The sequence below is a fragment of the Somniosus microcephalus genome, chromosome 3 (genome assembly GCF_052327205.1).
Source record: "Somniosus microcephalus isolate GS21.2 chromosome 3, FLI_Smic_1.0, whole genome shotgun sequence".
Classification (NCBI taxonomy): Eukaryota; Metazoa; Chordata; class Chondrichthyes; order Squaliformes; family Somniosidae; genus Somniosus; species Somniosus microcephalus.
In genome coordinates, this window is record NC_140989.1 from 183,871,796 (window position 1) to 183,892,849 (window position 21,054).

Here is a 21,054-nt window from a genome sequence, read left to right on the forward strand (position 1 = left end):
AATTTTTGAAAAAAATAATTTTATTTTCTAACAGGGCTAAAAATAAACTTACCTTTCTTTAAAGTATTTAAAAATAATAAACCTGTGGAAAAAATGTTTTAATTTTAATTAATTCACCACTTACCTTGTAAAAAGCAGGCCTTACGCCTGCTTTTTAAATGTGTAACTTCTGGAGACTTACCCTCCTGGGAAAACCTGTAAAAAAAAATAAACGTAAGTTCGATGCGCACACGCAGCCTCTCCTGCGCACGGGTTCGACCTCTGAACCCCTTCTTTCAGGGGAACGGAAGTGCCGGTTTCCCACGCATGTGCAGTGCATGCGGGAAACCGGCACTTCCATTGGGCCTATGGGTGAGTACCCCATGCGTACTCACCCGTGGAGACCTGAATTTCTGGGCCAATAATTGAACAGATGGAAAATGGCTACCAATGAACAACCAGCAACTGCCATAAAACCAGCCAATGAAATCACTCGAGTAATTGTTTCACTGATTACCTTGGTTTCTCCTTCACCCTACTAAATATATCTCAAAATAAAATTGATTACATAATAAAGAGATAAATTAATAAAAAGTTGCTAAACGTACCTAATACAACTGGGGTGAAAACAGAAAATGCTGGAAATATTCAGCAGGTCAGTCAGTTACCAGTTCTGATGAAAGGTCATCGACCTGAAACGTTAACTCTGTTTCTTTCTCCACAGATGCTGCCTGATCTGCTGAGTATATCCAGCATTTTCTGTTTTTATTTCAGATTTCCAGCATCTGCTGTATTTTGCTTTTGTAATATAATTGGGGCTAGTGCCAACGCTATAGAGTAAACTAGGCCAGCCAATGTCCCTAAAAACTGATATTTATACCACTGTCACAGGATTATAATTACCCTTTTCAACCATTACACACTCGAATGATATACAAGATGTCCGTCATATTCAGTTGAAAGAATTCACCTTGAAGGCAGGCATTTAAGAACATAAGAAATAGGAGCAGGAGTAGGCCATTTGGTCCTTCGAGCCTGCTCTGCTATTCAGTAAGATCATGGGTGATCTTGTTGCCCTTGAGAAGGTGGTGGTGAGCCGCCACCTTGAACTGCTGCAATCTGTGTGGTAAAGGTACTCCCACAGTGATGTTAGGCAGGGAGTTCCAGGATTTTGACCCAGCGACAGTAAAGAAATGGTGATATATATATCCAAGTCAGGATGGTTTGTGACTTGGAGGGGAACTTGGAGGTGGTGGTGTTCCTATGCACCTGCTGCCCTTGTCCTTCTAAACATAAGAACATAAGAAATAGGAGCAGGAGTAGGCCAATCAGCCTCTCGAGCCTGCTCCACCATTCAATAAGATCATGGCTGATCTGATCCTAACCTCAAATCTTCTATCACTCTCCATCCCACCCGAACCCATGTGATCTCCCGGGAGAGGCGAAAAACCAGATTAAAAAACCCAATGGCCAATTTGGGAGAAAAAAATCTGGGAAATTCCTCTCCGACCCATCTAGGCGATCGAAACTCGTCCAGGAGATCACTCTGTCCCTATATTTTCTACAGTACTTACCTTCTGTAAAGGCGATCTCCACCCCAGCCAGGAATAGGAATAAAACCATCTCCTGAAATCTAACACAGAATTAGAACACAAGAAGTAGGAGCAGAACCAGGCTACACGGCCCCTGGGCCCGCTCCACTACCCACAGGGCCATGACCACTCCGAACCTAGACTCATGTCCAATTTCCTGCCCGCTCCCCGTAACCCTTAATTCCCTTTACTTCTAGGAAACTATCTATTTCTGTTTTAAATTTATTTAATGATGTAGCTTCCACAGCTTTCTGGGGCAGCAAATTCCACAAACCTACCACCCTCTGAGTGAAGAAGTTTCTCCTCATCTCAGTTTTGAAAGAGCAGCCCCTTATTCTAAGATTATGCCCCCTAGTTCTAGTTTCACCCATCATTGGGAACATCCTCGCCGCATCCACCCGATCAAGCCCCTTCACAATCTTATATGTTTCAATAAGATTGCCTCTCATTCTTCTGAACTCCAATGAGTAGAGTCCCAATCTACTCAACCTCTCCTCATATGACCACCCCCTCATCCCCGGGATTAACCGAGTGAACCTTCTTTGTACTGAATCGAGAGCAAGTATGTCTTTTCTTAAGTATGGACACCAAAACTGTATGCAGTATTCCAGGTGCGGTCTCACCAATACCTTGTATAACTGGAGCAATACCTCCCTGTTTTTATATTCTATCCCCCTAGCAATAAAAGCCAACATTCCATTGGCCTTCTTGATCACTTGCTGCACCATACTAACTTTTTGAGTTTCGTGCACCAGGACCCCCAGATCCCTTTGTACTACAGTACTTTCCAGTTTCTTGCCATTAAGATAATAACTTGCTCTATGATTTTTCCTGCCAAAGTGCATAACCTCACACTTTCCAGTATTGTATTCCATCTGCCAAATCTCTGCTCACTTACTTAGCCTGTCGATGTCACTTTGCAGGTTTTTTATGTCCTAACTCACTACTTTCCCTCCCATCTTAGTATCATCTGCAAACTTTGATATGTTACACTCGGTCCCCTCCTCCAAATCGTTAATATAGATTGTAAAGAGTTGGGGACCCAGCACTGACCCCTGTGGAACACCACTAGTTACTGATTGCCAGTCTGAGAATGAACCATTTATCCCAACTCTCTGCTTTCTGTTAGAGAGCCAATCCTCCACCCACGCCAGAATATTACCCCCAATCCCGTGATTTTTTATCTTGAGCAATAATCTTTTGTGTGGCACCTTGTCAAATGCCTTTTGGAAGTCTAAATACACTACGTCCACTGGTTCTGCTTTATCCACCCTGTATGTTACTTCCTCAAAGAACTCAAGCAAATTTGTCAAACATGACTTCCCCTTCATGAAACCATGCTGAGTTTGTCCTATTAAATTATGTTTATCCAAATGTCCCGTTACTGTCTCCTTAATAATGGACTCTAGGTGGTAGAGGTCGCGGGTTTGGGAAGTGCTGTTTTAGAAGCCTTGGCGAGTTGCTGCAGTGCATCTTGTAGATGGCACACACTGCAGCCGCGGTGCACCAGTGGTGGAGGGAGTGAATGTTTAAGGTGGTAGATGGGGTGCCAATCAAGCGGGCTGCCTTGTCCTAGTTGGGGTTGAGTTTCTTAAGTGTTGTTGAAGCTGCACTTATCCAGGCAAATGGAGAGTACCCCTGATTTGTGCCTTGTAAGTGGTGGAAAAGCTTTGGGGAGTCAAGAGGTTAGCTAGTCGCCACAGAATACCCAGCCTCTGACCGGCTCTTATAGCCACAGTATTTATGTGGCCGGTCCAGTTACGTTTCTGGTCAATGGTGACCCCCAGGATGTTGTTGGTGGGAGATTCAATGATGCTAATGGTGTTGAATGTCAAGGGGAGGTGGTTAGAGTCTCTCATGTGCCAGGCAATGACCATCTCCAACTTTTGTGGCGTGAGTGTTACTTGCCACTTATCAGCTCAAGCCTGAATGTTGTCCAGGCCTTGCTGCATGCGGGCATGGACTGCTTCATTATCTGAGGAGTTGCGAATGGAACTGAACACTGCAATCATCAGTGAACATCCCCACTTCTGACCTTATGATGGAGGGAAGATCATTGATGAAGCAACTGAAAATGGTTGGGCCTCGGATACTGCCCTGAGGTACTCCTCCAGTGATGTCCTGGGGCTGAGATGATTGGCCTCCAACAACCACAACCTTTGTACTAGGTATGACTCCAGCTAGTGGAGAGTTTTCCCCCTGATCCCCATTGACTTCAGTTTTATTAGGGCTCCTTGATGCCACATGCTGCCTTGATGTAAAAGGCAGTCACTCTCACCTCACCTCTGGAATTCAGCTCTTTTGTCCATGTTTGGACCAAGGCTGTAATGAGTTCTGAAGCTGAGTGGTCCTGGCAGAACCCAAACTGAGTAGCGTTGAGCAGGTTATTGGCAAGTAAGTGCTGCTTGATAGCACTGTCGACGATACCTTCCATCACTTCGCTGATGATTGAGAGTAGGCTGATAGGATGATAATTGGCTGGATTGGATTTGCCCTGCCTTTTGTGGACAGCACATACCTGGGCAGTTTTCCACTTTGTCAGGTAGATGCCAGTGTTGTAGCTGTACTGGAACAGCTTGGCTAGAGGCGCGGCTAGTTCTCGAGCACAAGTCTTTAGCAATACAGCCGGGATGAGTTTTGATCTGATCTGTTGGTTGTGGGATTGCTTAGCTCTGTCTATAGCATGCTGCTTCTGTTATGGGTTCAATCATATGGGTTGAATTAACATTATGAGTTCAATCCCCATTGCAGACTTCAACTTATAATCTAGACTGACACTTCAGTGCAATACTGAGGGATATTGTCTTTTGAATGAGACATTAAACTGAGGCCCCACCTGCCTACCGAGCAGGGCATAAAATATTCTGTTGCACTGCAGTCTAATCTTCGTAATACAGTTGTTTTTCCCACTTTAAAAAATGGTATTATCTGGTGATTTGGACAAAGCAATTGAATTAAAATAGCACAGGAGGTTTTTTTACTGCTCAAAACAATGAAATTATCTAGTAATTCAAATTGAATTAACAGGAGTCTGCTATATAGAGCAGGGAATTCACCTGGTACCCTAGCTAACGTGCTTTTTTTCAAACATCACCACCAAGAACATATTCTGGTCATTTTTTCATTTGCTGCTTGTGGAGTCTTGCTGAGCACATATTGGCTGATATGTTTACCTACATAATGGTGACTGCAATTCAAAAGTAATCCATTGGTTGGAAAGCACTTTAAGCCATAATGATATGAAAGGTGTCATAAATGCAAGCTTTTTTCTTTCCTTACTCCTGACCGTTCGCAACCTTGGCGTCCTATTTAACCCTGTTGTGTCTCCTTGTGTTCTTATTACTATGTAATACAGACACTTTTAACTCATTTAGTTTACGGGTTTCACTCAGTTGTATTCTTGCTTTTATGATGTTGCTGCCGCATGGTGCAGAGTGATACAAGATGTCCGATCTTGCACTGCGCACTGCTTTTCACAGTGTGCCACATAGCAATATAAATACACTAACCAAAGTAGTTCCATATAACGATGTAACAAGTAGTTCCATTTAACGATGTAATAATATAACGATGTAACATCCCTCTTTCTGAAAAAAACTAAAACATGAAAGTTAATTTAATTAAAAAATATATCTAAACTATTATCAAATACAAAGAATCGTGAGTTTTCTTTTCTTATTCGCGATATCGCTCAACTGGTTGGATATTGTCCCTCCATCTTGTGGATTTGGTGGTGACCACTCCTCTCTGCGGTGTTTTGGTGTGTTCCGCTCTTCTTGTTGTTGCTGTCGCACTCGTAGTTGGAGTGTGCATGCTCGTGGTTGTTTGATTTGTGGCGCTTGTTTCTGGCATTGTACTGCTTGTGGTAGCTGGTGTTGTCAATGTTGCTGATGTCTGCTGCTTAACCAGTTCAGGTGAAGGTCTGATGTGGAGTCTGTTCCGTCTGTATTGATTACCAGGTTCGGTCTCTACGAAGTAGGATCTTGGAGTATCAGCTTTTCCAATGACCGTGGCTGGATTCCAGGTTTTCAACACCGGGTCTTGCACATGCACTGATTGCCCATTCAGCAATTCTGGTAGCATCTTTGCATGTTTGTCGTAATGTTTGCTCCCTACGATTTGTGCTTCTGCCAGCTTCTGTCTGAAGTCCTCCTGGTCCTGGGGAGGATGTATTTTTGCTGGTAGTGTAGTCTTAAACTTCCTCCCATTCAGCAATTCCGCAGGTGATTTCATGTCTGCTTTCAGTGGTGTTGATCTGAGTGATAGGAGGGCAAGGTCTTGGTCTTCCCCCATCTCACTGCTTTTGATGAGAGTTCTCGACAGTCTGGATCTGTCTTTCGATGAACCCGTGTCCCCTTGGGAAATGTGGGGATGAGGTTACTATTTTGAACCCATACTTTTCTGCCAGAGCTCTGAATTCACTCGATGTGAACTGGGTTCCATTGTCACAGATTACCTTTTCCGGGATTCCTTGTTCAGCAAACAAGCTCTTTGCAATCCTGGTGGTAGTTGTGGCTCTCAGATCTTTCATCCTTCTCACAAAAGGAAACTTGGAATAGTAATCTGTCACTATGAGATACCATTCTTGATTGCACATGAAGAGATCTGCCCCAACAGTGTGCCATGGTCTTGACGGTATTTCACTAGGTATCATCTCTTTCTGTTGTGTATTTCTGGCATATACCACATGCAGAGACCATCTGTTCGATATTTTTGTACATGCCTATCCAGTATACAGCTGATCTGGCTCTCAGCTTGCATTTCTCCATTCCCATGTGGCCTTCGTGTATTAGATGGAGAAGTTCTGTCTGCATCGTCTTTGGCACGATGATCCTCGATCCAGCAAGGAGAATACCGTCTTCTATTGCGATGTCGTCTCTACTCGTCCAGTATTGACGAATTGTCGTCTGTACCTGCTGGATTCTCTCCGGCCACCCCTGTATCACTTGTTGTGTGAGTAGTTGCAATTCCTCATCTTTGCCAGTCTCATCTCTGATTTGACTGAGCTTTGTAGGGGTAACACTCACTAGGTGGTGGATTTTTACTGTTAGACCCTCCACCTCATGTTTCTCATATGGTGACAATCGAGACAATGCATCTGCAAGCACCATTTCCTTTCCTGGCTTATATTTAAGCGTGAAGTCATAGCTTTGGAGCCTTAGAAGTAGTCTTTGCAGTCTTGTAGGTGCTTTGCAAAGATTCTTCTTGTAGATCTGTTCTAGTGGACGATGGTCACTCTATTGTAAACTGCCTTCCATATAGGTATGTATGGAATTTCTCGCATCCATACACTACTGCTAATAGTTCCCTTTCTATGTTGGCGTATCTCGTCTCGGCTGATGTCAAGGCCTTTGATGCGAAAGCTATTGGCTTTCCTTCCTGCACAAGAGCTGCCCCTAGTCCTCTGGTAGAAGCATCTACTTGTAGAGTGACTGGTTTTCTTCTGTCATAATATGACAGACTTGTTTCTTTGCACAACAATTCTTTAAGTTGTTTGAAATTCCTTTCATGTGATTCAGACCACTGGTATTCGGCGTCTTCTTACAACAAATCTCAGAGAGCTAATGAATGTTCCGACATGTTTGGGATGAAAGAACTCACGTATTGGACCAAGCCGAGGTAACTCCTCAGCTCTTTCTTGTCTTTGGGTGGTTTCATTTCAGCAATCGCCGCAATCTTCTCAGGACTTGACTTGACTCCCTCTGGTGTGTAAATCATACCGAAGAATTGGCATTCCTTGACTTTAACTATGCACTTATCGGCATTTAACTTGATGCCAGCATCCCTGGTACGCTCCATGGCCTCATGTAGGTGCATATCATGGTCTCTTTCATCTGCTCCATAGATCTGAATATCATCAGCTATTCCTATAGCTCCTTCACAGCCTCTGTATGTCTCTTCTACTTTCTGTTGAAAGATATCTTGACTGACCTTTAACCCGAATGGTAGCCGCAGGAATTTGTAACGCCCAAATGGTGTGTTGAATGTTGTCAGTGTTGTTGATTCCTCATCCAACTTCACGTTCCAATATCCATTTCTGGCATCTAGTTTTGAGAAAACCTTGGCTCCTGCCAGTGATGGTGTAATCTCCTCTAGCGTTGGGGTGGGATAGTGGTCCCTCTTTATTGCCTGGTTTAGATCTTTGGGGTCCAAACATATTCTGAGACGCCCGTTTAGCTTTTCTCGTACCACAATTGAGTTTACCCAGTCTGTGGGTTCAGTGACCTTTACGATCACTCCCTTTTCTTCCATCTCCTTTAGCTCTCTTTCAAGCTTTGTCTTCAGCTCGATGGGTACTTTTCGTGGAGCATGGATAACGGGCTTTACCTCTGGATCGATGGTGATGTGGTATTGGAAATCTCTGAAACACCCCACTGTATCATCGAAACATTCCAGATACATGTCTATCAAGTCTTTTTTACTCTTGATTTGTGGGCGATTCTCCAGTGGGGTGTTGCTGTCTATCCTCAGTGACGTTTCCGTCAGCTCGTGATTCACTGAGATCAATCTCAACTTCTCGCAGCTGTTTAATCCCAGGATCGCTGGCCCCTCAGTGTCGGTGACGTAGAACATAGAACAAGATAAAAAATCACGGGATTGGGGGTAATATACTGGCATGGGTGGAAGATTGGCTATCTAACAGAAAACAAAGAGTTGGGATAAATGGTTCATTCTCGGGCTGGCAATCAGTAACTAGTGGTGTTCCACAGGGGTCAGTGCTGGGACCCCAACTCTTTACAATCTATATTAATGATTTGGAGGAAGGGACCGAGTGCAACATATCCAAGTTTGCCGACGATACAAAGATGGGAGGGAAAGCAGTGAGTGAGGAGGACATAAAAAACCTGCAAAAGGACATAGATAGGCTAAGTGAGTGGGCAGAGAGTTGGCAGATGCAATATAATGTTGGAAAGTGTGAGGTTGTGCACTTTGGCAGAAAAAATCAAAGAGCAAGTTATTATCTAAATGGAGAGAAACTGCAAAGTGCTACAGTACAAAGGGACCTGGGGGTCCTGGTGCATGAAACACAGAAGGTTAGTATGCAGGTACAGCAGGTGATCAGGAAGGCCAATGGAATCTTGGCTTTTATTGCAAGGGGGATGGAGTATAAAAACAGGGAAGTCTTGCTGCAGTTATACAGGGTATTGGTGAGGCCACACCTGGAATACTGCGTGCAGTTTTGGTTTCCATATTTAAGAAAAGATATACTTTCTCTCGAGGCGGTTCAGAGAAGGTTCACTCGGTTGATTCCGGAGATGAGGGGGTTGACGTTTGAGGAAAGGTTGAGTAGGTTGGGCCTCTACTCATTGGAGTTCAGAAGAATGAGAGGCGATCTTATAAAAACATATAAGATTGTGAGGGGGATTGATCGGGTGGATGCGGGGAGGATGTTTCCACTGATGGGTGAGACTAGAACTAGGGGGCATAATCTTAGAATAAGGGGCTGCCCTTTCAAAACTGAGATGAGGAGAAACTTCTTTACTCAGAGGGTGGTAAATCTATGGAATTTGCTACCTCAGAGAGCTGTGGAAGCTGCAACATTAAATAGATTTAAAACGGAGATAGACAGTTTCCTAGCAGATAAGGGAATTAGGGGTTACGGGGAGAGGGCAGGGAAGTGGACGTGAGTCTAGGTTTGGATCAGCCATGATCCTATTGAATGGCGGAGCAGGCCCGAGGGGCCGTATGGCCTACTCCTGCTCCTACTTCTTATGATCTTATGCAGTTGATGATCTTTCTTTTATGTGTCCCTTTGACAAAGGTTATTCCGAGTTATTTAATCTCACTCCCCCCGTATGCTGTCAGCGTGACATTACTTGCCTTTAAACAACCCTTTTTCGGGTAGCCATCTTCTCTCAAGTTTTCGGGAAAGATCTGCTGGTGCAGTCTCAATGGGAGAATGTTGCTCTGAGCCCCTGTGTCCAGCTTCAACTTTAAGTTGATGGTTGTGGGCTGACCTTTGACCTTCTTTTCGATTTGGATGATGGTGCGCAATTCTCTCTTCGGAGTATTTTCCGCTCTGGACATCCCGTGAAGCTGTACCTTTATGGTTTAGTGCATTGTCGTGATCATCATCATCATCCTGCTCATCCATGGCATGGATATTGTGTTTCTTTCTCTGGTTCTGCTGTCCGCCTTTGTTTTTAATGTATGTTCCTTCTTTCTTTGTTCTACACCTCTTTTCCCAGTGGTTTAGTTTGCCACATGCATTGCAGCTTGTTCCATATGCTGGACATTTCCTCCTGTCTGTATAATCGTGCGGTCTTCCACAGTTTCTGCACATGTTTCTCCCGTTGTCATATGCATGTCTTTGTGTGTTGTACTTTTCTCTCACTGTATCCACTCTGTTGTCCATCTCAGAAGCCGTCCGCATGTCAGCTGTTTGAGAAATCAGCGTTCTCATTTGCTGCTTCATGGCTTCATGAGCTCTCGCAGTATCTATAGCCTCTTTTATTTCGAGCTTTTCTTTCCCTATCAGGGCTTTTTGTACCTCTGCATGCGCTGACCCCCATATCAGCTGGTCCACAAGCCTTTCCTCCATTTCCTTAAATGCACACTTGCTGGCTTCATTTCTCAGCCTTGTCAGGAAATTGTCAGCTGTTTCACCGGATTCCTGTCTTAGACTCTGAAATTTATATCTGTGTATACGGTGATTGGATTTAGGCTCTAGATGGTTGCTGAATTTCTCAAAGATTGTCGCAGGGTTTTCCTTTTCCTCTTCAGTCAAACTCCAGCTATTCTACAAATCTAGACCTTTTTCTCCTGTCCACAACAGAATGTAACTAACCTTTTCTTCGTTGGCAGTACCCTTCAGGAAGCTTTTGAATGTAAGGTCACATTTCTGTTTGAACTTGCGGAATGCTTCTACTATATCGTCGGCTTCCCAGTTCATGAGGGGTTGCATTTGCGCAGCCAGTGCAGCAGCAGCTGCCATCTTAGTTGCCCGTACGATTCACGCTCAATCACCACAGACACTGGCACTCACGATCAGCTCATATATTCACTTTTTGTCTTATTCATAGTTCGTATGGCACAAGTTGTACTCACTTATACCGCTGCCACCCTGTTGTGTCTCCTTGTGTTCTTATTACTATGTAATACAGACACTTTTAACTCATTTAGTTTATGAGTTTCACTCAGTTGTATTCTTACTTTTATGATGTTGCTGCCACATGGTGCGGAGTGATACAAAATGTCCGACCTTGCACTGCGCACTGCTTTTCACAGTGTGCCACATAGCAATATAAATACACTAACCAAAGTAGTTTCATATAACGATGTAACAAGTAGTTCCATTTAATGATGTAATAATATAACGATGTAACAAACCCCGAGAAGAGCTTCCGACCACATATCCGCTCCATCACCAAGACTGCCTACTTCCACCTCTGTGACATCACCCATCTCTGCCCCTACCTCGGCTTATCTGCTACTGAAACCCTCATCGATGCCTTTGTTACCTCTAGACTTGACTATTCCAATGCTCTCCTGGCCGGCCTCCCACATTCTCCCCTACATAAACTTGAGCTCGTCCAAAACTCTGCTGCCCGTATCCGAGCTCACACCAAGTCCTGTTCACCTAAGCCGCATTGTCTCCTGCGCGGCCTGCCTCCCCCAATGCCTGACTCATTCAAATTTTTGCGCATGCGCGGTATCTACAATGTAAAAGCAGGTGAGTGGCCTGCACAGGACCTTGCAGATGACTGCGCAGCCATGCAGCTTAGCGGGAACATTGCCGTTCACCCATCATCCCTGTGCTCACTGACCTACATTGGCTCCCGGTCCAGCAACGCCTTGATTTTAACACTTGCATCCATGTTTGCAAATCACTCCATGGCCAACCCCCCCACCCATCCCTGTAACCTCCTCCAGCTCTACAAACCCCCAAGATCTGTGCACTCCTACAATTCTGGCCTCTTGTGCATCCCCAATTTTAATCACTTCACCATTGACGGCTGTGCCTTAAGTTGCCTAGGCCCTAAGCTCTGGAATACCCTCCCTAAATTTCTCCACCTCTCTACTTCTCTAAGATGCTTTAAGGAGCTACAAAAATGCAAGTTGTTGTTGATTACTTTGATAAATGGAGAAACACCACACTGGCAAGCAATACATTTCAGGCTGAACTTCAAATGGAGTTTATTGCAAGATGCAGATTTATACAGAACTAAACGATATCAACAAGCAAAAAGTAGTACAGCATTTAACTTTCTCTGGTACTTTAAACTATTTTCTGAGACCAAAGTAACAAACTGTTTTGAAATTCTTAGTCCTTTTTCAGAGTCCTTTAACTTAGGCTTCGATGACTATAACATCGGTGATTAGCTCCATGGAGTTTCCGTCCCGCCCTGCAGCATAGAGCTAAATGGTTAAAACACGTGAACTGAAGATATGATGAAAAGCTGTGCTAACAAAACCTGGTCCAGGCACTTGTGATCAAATACAGCCTTTTTGCCATAGGCAAATGTCTTTGAAGAAAACCAAAACTCTTTCTCAATCAGCTGTTAATCAGCATTAATTAATCAATAACTACAACTTGTATTTATATAGCACCTTTAACGTAGTAAAAAGCCCCAAGACGCTTCAGAGGAGTATTACAAGACAAAAATTTGACACCGAGACACATAAGGAGAAATTAGGGCAGGTGACGAAAAGCTTGGTCAAAGAGGTAGGTTTTAAGGAGCGTCTTCAAAGAGGAAAGAGAGGCAGAGAGGTTTAAGGAGGGAATTCCAGAGCTTAGGACCTAAGCAACAGAAGGCACGACCACCAATGGTTGAGTGATTATAATCAAGGATGCTCAAGAGGGCAGAATTAGAGGAACGCAAATATCTCGGCGTGTGGGGGGCTGGAGGAGATTACAGAGATAGGGAGGGGCAAGGACTTGGAGGGATTTGAAAACAAGGATGAGAATTTTGAAATCGAGGCATTGCTTAACCACGAGCCAAACCACGAGCCAATGTAGGTCAGCGAGTACAGGGGTGATGGGTGAACAGGACTTGGTGCAAGTTAGGACACGGCAGCCGAGTTTTGGATGACCTCAGGTTTACGTAGGGTAGAATGTGGGAGGCCAGCCAGGAGTGCATTGGAATAGTCAAGTCTATAGGTAACAAATACATGGATGAGGGTTTCAGCAGCAGATGAGCTGAGGCAGGGGCGGAGACGGGTGATGTTACGTGGTTGGAAATAGGCGATCTTAGTTATGCCGTGGATGTATGGTCGGAAGCTCATTTCAGGGTCAAATATGACACTAAGGCTGCGAACAATGTGGTTCAGCCTCAGACAGAGGGATAGAGTAAGTGGCTAGGGAACGGAGTTTGTGGCGGGGACCAAAACCAACGGCTTCGGTCTTCCCAATATTTACTTGGAGAAAATTTCTGCTCATCCAGTACTGGATGTCAGAGAAACAGTCTGACAATTTAGAGACCGTGGAGGGTTGAGAAAGGTGGTGCTGAGGTAGAGCTGGGTGTCATCAACGTACACGTGGAAACTGACACTATGGGCTGGATTTTGTCAATGGGGGAGCGTTGGGGACAGGACTGCTGGTTTTCAGGTTTCAGTTCCGCCCCCAACGACGTCTGACCAACCGAAATAACAACAGAAAATGCTGGAAAAACTCAGCAGGTCAGGCAACATCCATGGAGAGAAATTTGAGTTGACGTTTCGGTTGTCAACTCAAATTTCTCTCCATGGATGTTGCCTGACCTGCTGAGTTTTTCCAGCATTTTCTGTTGTTATTTCGGATTTCCAACATCTGCAGTATTTTGCTATCTGACCAACCTACGCTATTTTCCCTTGATTGACCTTGTTATGCCGGCCTAACGGCTATTTAAGGGAAAGCCGGTGACAGAGGACGTCAGCGTATGACGTTTCATCTGTCAAATTTTTTGACAGATGAATTGTCAGCGTTTGACAGCTTTGAGAAGCTGTCAAACACTGACAATCTCTGTTCTAAGGTAAGCCCTTGCACAGAAGGCTCACCAAAACCTCTCCTCAGCAGAAAGCAGATGGCTGCTGCATCTGAGAATGCAGCAGCCACTCTGTCATCTGCCGTTGAGATGAGGCACCTCCGGATCCCCAAGGGTTGAAGCCTACAGAAAGAAACAAAGGTAAGGAAACTTTTTCCAACACTTTACACTTACCTCTCCACACTTGCACCCATCACTCACCTCTACAGCGGACTTTTCGACCCCTCTCACTCCCGCAGACCCACTGCTCGCCTCGCTGACCCTGGCGAGGTTCGCAGCCGTTGGGAAGCGCACACTTGCAGGGGTAAAATGGGGATAAGCCTCAAAACTGTTAACAGGCAGTTAATTGACTCTAATCCCCTTCCTGCCTCGAGGAAACGGGTCCCTGCACAAGTCGGGGACCTGCCTCCCGGGATGATGGCACGGAGGCTGGTTGGGAGCGGGGCCGGTACCCACTCCCAGTTTCTGCCATTTTCCCGGCAGTCCCACCTCCCCAGGGCTGGCAAAATTCCGCCCTATGTTTTTGGATGATGTCACCGAGGGGCAGCATGTAGATGAGAAATAGGAGGGGGCCAAGGATAGATCCTTGGGGGACACCAGAGGCAATGGTGTGGGAAGAGAAGCCGTTGCAGATGATTCTCTACTGGGCCACATTTGTGAAACGTATTGCCAGGCCATCGCATATCATTAGATGTCACACAGACCATGTCATGCCTTCAGAACTGCACATTCACTTTATCTGTGGGCTCCCAAGACAAAAGGATGAAGAAAATCTTAACTGAAATAGCAGCCATAGTCCAATTTAAAATTTCCTACTGCATTGTTGTAAGCCGAAGATAAATGTTATAACATGACACAGGAAATATATTGCTTGCCAGTGTGGTGTTTTTCCACCAGTCAAAGGAGAGAGTAAGAAAGAAAAAAAGTTTGCATTTATATGGCACCTTTCGCAGAATTTCCTCAGGATGCATTGATACGCTTCCCAACCAATGGATGACTTTTGAGTTGTAGTCAGGTAGATAAACATGTCAGCCAACATGCACTCGGCAAGGTCCTACAAACAGCAAATGAAAGAATGGACAGTTAATTTGTTTTTGGTGGTCATGATTGAAGGAAGAATGTTGGCCAGGATACTGGAAGAACTCCCATCAATTGCACTGCACTTGTATTTACCTGTACCATCTTAAAATTACCTCCAACAAATTTCATTTGCGCTGACCTCCCCTCTCGGGATTATTTTTTCTCCATTCTGAAACAGAGAGGGAAAAGTCTAGAGAAAGAAAGGAGGTACTTAAGGAGCAGATATAGAGGGGGGGTCATTCAGCAGAGGGGAAAATGGGGGAAAGGAGACTTACAGAAAGAAGGGGAGAGGAAAAGTTTGAGGGATACAGAGACGATTACCAGAGAAAGTGTGCAAGAGCCATACGGAGACTGGGAAAGGGCGACAGTAGGAATTAAAGAGTGGCAGATGAGCAGAAACAGTTGCAGCAAGAGAGATACTTTATTTTTGTTCATGAGCTATATTCCAGGAGATCAACTTGGCAAAATAAGGCAACCCTGATTCGCAAAAGGCCATAAATGCAAGTTTGAGATCAACCAAAAAAGGGGCCAAATGGCTTTGTCCCGCTTCCAAAAGACCCCTAAGACAAAATGAGGGAGCAAAATGAGGTAAAGCAAAGTTGGTGATAATACAACCTGTCACAAATGTGAAGTAATATATGTTGGAAGTAAGAGTTGGGACAGGAAGTGCACCTTAAATGGTAAGATTTTAAATGGAGTGAAGGTGCAGAGGTATCTTGGTATATAGCTATATAGGTCATTAAATATGGTAGCACAAATAAAATAAGCAAGCTGAATCCTCAGTTTTGTATCTCGGAATAGAATACCAAAGCAAGAAGGTAGTGTTGAACTTGTACAAGATCTTAGGCTGCAGTTGGCATATTGGGGTTTCCAAAAATGCTCACATTTTAGGAGGATATAAAAGCAGTAGAAGTATTGCAGTGTAGGTTCAGTAGATGAGGGACTTACAGTTATCAATAGAGAGACTTGAGTTGAGAGGATTGATGGGTAACCTGGTAGAGGTCTTCAAGATTTTGATAGATTATATCTGTTGGATAAATCCTTCCTTATCCTTTAAACAGATTTGTACAACTAGAGTAATATGTTTGATAATTCACTTCATTTATTACTGACAAAACATTAATCTAAAACACCCTAACCAACCATACCAAGAATAGTTCAAAACTTACTGTGCATAGATTTAATGAGAAATCGTGAAGATGGCTTCTCCAAGCCTGTCCACATCCCAAGGTTTCTTTCCTTCTTTTCTAACTAAGTAAAACATGGCATCTGTCTTATACCTTTTTGGTTTGTGGTTCTCTTCCTGCTGAATGCAACCCTTGCCTCATGTTTTCCAACTACCCATTTGTTTCAAATAGTTTACCAAACAGAGATGAGCGGGCTCCTACCCTTTTCACACCAGACTGTTACTTATTTATTGCTCCTCCCCAAAATCATTCTCTGATGTATGCTCTCATGGCACCTCTTACTGTGATAAAAGCCTGTGTTTCAAAAGCTTTTATCCTCAGTATTAAGAAGGACTTTTGAGAACACAAGTTAAATAAATCCTTTCCATATTATAGTTTTATCTCTTAAAACAAAGGCACTGTAAAAACATGAAGTAAATTGTGATACTGTTTGCAATGGTCAGTGAGACAGTAACGAGGGCATACATTTAAGATAATCACAAATAAAGAATTAGAGGTGATTAGAAAAAAAATCATTACAAAGGATAGTTAGCAAGTGGAATTCTTTGCTACAAACCATTGTTGAACTAGAGGTTATAAATTATTTTCAAAGGGATGTGGATAGTTGCTTAAAAAGGAGGAAAGTTAAAGGGTATGGGGAGCAAGTAGAAGAATGGGATTTTACTAGATGACTCATGGAGCAAATCACTGGTGTGGATTTATTGTTCCCAATGGCCTGTTGTGCTGTAGCATTCTATGGTTCCTTCTAATACCATCAAGAAGTGCTCTCTCTCTTCCATCGCAATTTCCCCACATCATCAGTTTCCAATTCACCCAGATACAAGTGAATCATTATGGCTTATTCTCAGGCACCTATCGTTTTCCAGAAGGGCATAGGCTCCAAACCAAGTGGCTGGCATGTGCCCAAACTCAATTTGACTTGCAATGCAATACACACATCTGAAAAACACCTCCTTCCTTCCCATCCTATGTCCTATTGCCCCTCCCTTTTGGTAACCTCTGTCCTCCACCTTTCACTTTCATCTCTCAGAGACTCTCCAATCACACACTCTTTCTGCCACTGCTATCAAGATTTCACTTTTTCAACTGCATTTTCAAGTCGACCACACTTCCACGCAGTGATTAGGCTCCCTTTCACTTCCACAACTGAAGCTTTTTGCTCTTACAACACTTAAATCGAATGCTTAGTAAAATGGTGATCTCCCATGTGTTGGTTAGGACACCCATCCGACTACACGGACAGCAATGGAACAGGTAGCGAATTACAGTGCAACAATAAGTGCTTCGACGTTAGTATTGCTGGGTAAAACCATACTACAGTGCAATGCGTCACTGTGTCATATTAAGTTGCATTATAGTAACCCACAACAGCATTGTTGCATGATTATCTCCACTAATCTTATGCACAAAATGTACATAGATTTAACTAGATATGTACAACCACGAAATACAATTTTAAAAAATGCACACTGGCTGAGAAGTGAATTTTTAAATGTCCTAACATTCTTTTTTTCTGTAATTTCAGGGCAAAGAAGAAAGAATTGTTCAGCTGGAAACCGAAAATGCTCTGCTTCACCTGAAACTGGCACAAGTAATGTCTCCTTTAATATAACATACTATATGACAGGGATTTTCAATCAAGATGCTGTGCCCTTGGCAGGGAGGGGAGCATTCTTTGAAAGACTGCATAGCCCTCCAGGCAGCATCGTGTTGCGCAGGATAGCAGTATACCGAATTATTGTGACAGAAGCACTTATCTTAACATTTACACCAGGAAATTTCCCAAGATTGAAATCTCCTTGACACGATGACATTGTTCTACACACAGGTGTATCCTAGCTTATAAGTGAAAGCTGACTGGATAACTCACTAGTAACAACATTCTGAATGGGCTAGGTAGCCAGCCTCCTGGCTAGAGACAATTATAATTTCTTACTGCTGACCATAACATATCACACATTTAAAGTATGATTTCAAGCAAATTTATTTGTCTATTTAAAATAACATGCAATATATATAATATATATATATCTGTGTGTATATATTTATATATATACACAGATCATATGCTTTTAGTCCACTATTGATTATCACTTGAAAAACTTACAATGACTACCCTATAGTTCTTAATCCTTCAGGCTGGTTGCCATTACGCATTAAAGACAAAGGGGGAAAAATTCGGTTGATTAGTGCCTCCCGTTAGCGCCCTAAGAGGGTGCTAACGGGGCGCAAAGCAACTGGCACCCGGGCGCGGCGATGTTTGCACTGCTCGCGAAATTGACATTTTGCGGCGGCGTTAAACACTACCGCCACGATCTCCTGCGCCCGCAGATCGTGACATCAGTCGAGCGTGCAACGCCCCGGTAGCGTCCCGGACCGAATATTGAGTGGCGCCCCTTGCCTTTCCGCCTGCTGCTAGCAACGACAGGTAGAGGGGAATGTTTTCAAGTCGGGAAGGGACTGGGGGAGCGCTATTTAAAGGTGGGCGCTTCCTGCCTTTTCTTGTTGGCAAAATTTTTGGTTTTAACGCTGTCCTGAAGAGTTTTGGCCCTCAGCACCACTTTTGAGGTTCCTAAGCGCTGAGCTCTTTCCCTGGGCCTATCCATTAGTGCTTCCAACACAATTGCTTTTGAGGTCTCTCCAGGCTGAGATTCAAGCTGCAATGAGCAGAGTGTGGCTGGCCAGCAAGATGGCCCCTCCCCTTTAAGAACTGGCCGGCGCTAGTCTGTCTGTGTTCCATTGCTAACTGACATCACATAAGCTTCGCCAGCGCTCTGAGGTAGCGCCTCGCTCCTTGGCGTTAGCGCCTTAAGACAGGTGTGTAGCACCTGATTTAGCACTCAAATCACCTCCAGGGGCGATGGAGGCCAAGTTTGCAGTCAGAGGCGATAATTAGCGCCGGGCACTAAACTTTGCGCCCGGCCAATAATAGCACCCCAAACGGGGCAATACCGAATTTCTCCCCCAAAGCCTTTGATTGAATCTGGCACCATGCACTTCTAAACAAGTTTACATTAAATGGTCTTTCACCAGTTATATTTGTAGGCAACCACTTTCCTCTCAAATTGATGTAGCTGTACTGTAATTGATGGCTCATCCTCTGACAGTTCAGGAAATAGCAAAATGGAATCATACCAAATGAATGTTGTACATGTAAAAGCATATTAAATACCTTGGAGTAATTTAAGGCTGTGATCTCACTTTGGAGTTCAGTATTCTAGTGCACTTTTCCTTGCTCACAAGTATGGAGATTACAAGTATTATCACTGTTCTGAACAATGTGGTATATTTTTTTTAAAAAGCAATGCCACTCACCAGTAATACATATGGCTGGTAAGGGCGTATGTGTGAAGCACCATTAAACAGAGTCTGTTTTCTGCTTGAGAATTCCTTATGCTATCTTGACGGAGGAAACACACCAAGTGCAGGCTAGGCACTTTCCACAGAAGGGAAATTAGATGGCAAGTCACCTTCACCTACTCTCATTCATCTCATAGAAGCCAGTTACAGAACAATATTTACAGAAGCCAAGGGGCATTACCTCTCTTACTATCTCAGGTGACTTTGATGTGGGACACAAGGAGACCTGTAAAGGGGATGGGGAGCAAAAAATGTAACATTTTGGAGTCCGGGAGAGTAGCAATTGTTTAGTTGAAAGGGTCAGATGACATAGGATAAATTCATTAGTTTCACGCTCAAGTGGGGAGCTGCACTTGAAGGGCGTGCGAGCCGGGGATAGGGTACTGTTAGCACCAATTCATGGGCCTGCATTCTCTTCGAGCACACCTCCCTACTGGGAGCATGCACTCACTGAGATTTCTTTTACAAATCATAAACATTTCTGGATATTATCTGAAACCTTGATTAAATTACAGTACTCTATTATCTATATAATTTTATAACGTTCTCAATAAAATAAAAACCAAGCTACTAAGTTTAAAAATAGTGAAAATACAATTGAAGACTATGTAGTCTTGAGCCGATTTTCTGAAAATGGGTTGAACCTGCCTATGGTGCAGACTTGCCTTTGCCAACAGCTCAGAGGGTAGGCTGTGCAGAATTTTCTAATGGGAGACCCTCTCCCTAATTTGAATAGGCTAATGGCACTTGAAAAGCTTGCATATAGCACACTCGACTGGAGAGTATAATATTTGGCCAGGTTGCAGCTCATCATTACAGGAGAGGTTGTGGTGGTGGTAGAAGTGGACTAATTTGTTCACAGTGGCACAGTGGAGACGCGTTGGCAACACTGCTCCCTTTGATGCTGAACGGTTTGAGACCCTACTGCAGGAGGTGTGCCAAATGAGGGTGGCTCTATTTGGGGCTGATAGTCATCCTCCACTAAAAGTATAGGTGCCAGCTCTGTGGAGGAGGTTGCTACCTGAGTCAGTGCAGTCACCCAGGTCTCGCATACCTGGCTGCAAATGAGAAATTAGTTTACTGGTATTAGGCCTTTTCAAACAAAGCATTTGTCATTTGCTTGACTTGTGTGCACTGCTAAACTGCCTGAGGGGCAGCTTTCCCTTGTGGTAGCTTGGAAAGATCTGATGGCAGGAAAACTTTACACTGTGGTAGCCGTTACTTCAACGGAATGAGCTGTCCCTGTTCCAGATGTTGTCTGCAGGTTATACAACAGAAGATAGAGATGTCTGGCAGCCTGTCTTGTGAAGTGGAGGTGGTGAAGTCAGGTCTTCTAAATCCTGTCCAGGCATGTGTGGATTGTTGTATGAATGCAGGCCCTAGAGTAGTGACAGCTACAGTCAGAATGCCTCATGATGCTCCTTCCTTTTGTTGCCTCCTCATGAACTCCTGTTCCTCATCTGAATCATGCAGTGCTATGGGCACCCCAAAAGACTATTTAAATGCAATAAAACACAAGAATAAGAATCATTAAAGTTGTTTTTAATTGCCGATTTTTAAAAATTCCATATATTTCAGGTTTTATATTTAGCATAGGAAATTGGACACTAAAATCCCAGATAAATTCAGAGAAAATCAATTTTTATTTGGAATATTGCTAAAACTTAAGAAAACAAGCAAGGGACTAAAAAGGCACAGTTAAGCTAAATGACGATTAATCCACTATCTGTCTATAACTAGGATTAAAAGATTACACTGTCTGCAGTAGATGCTAGCACAGCCTCATTTTGGTGATGAGTACTACTGATACTGTATTTGGAAATGTGTTTGTTGACTTGTCTTAAAGGCTGACTTAGGGTTTTGTAATTCTGTTTGTACAGGGAAGATTGCCAA

General features: G+C 43.7%; 1 protein-coding gene across 5 annotated transcripts in view; it reads left to right on the top strand.

The window, feature by feature from the left end:
- The window catches only part of kif25 (kinesin family member 25), a 277,704-nt gene that overhangs the window by 1,107 nt on the left and 255,543 nt on the right, over positions 1 to 21,054 (top strand). For all 5 annotated transcript variants that reach the window (XM_085982016.1, XM_085982015.1, XM_085982012.1 and 2 more), the window contains exon 2: positions 17,327 to 17,392. In XM_085982016.1, the coding sequence (XP_085838142.1) occupies positions 17,327 to 17,392 (66 nt within the window). The remainder of the gene's footprint in view (positions 1 to 17,326; positions 17,393 to 21,054) is intronic.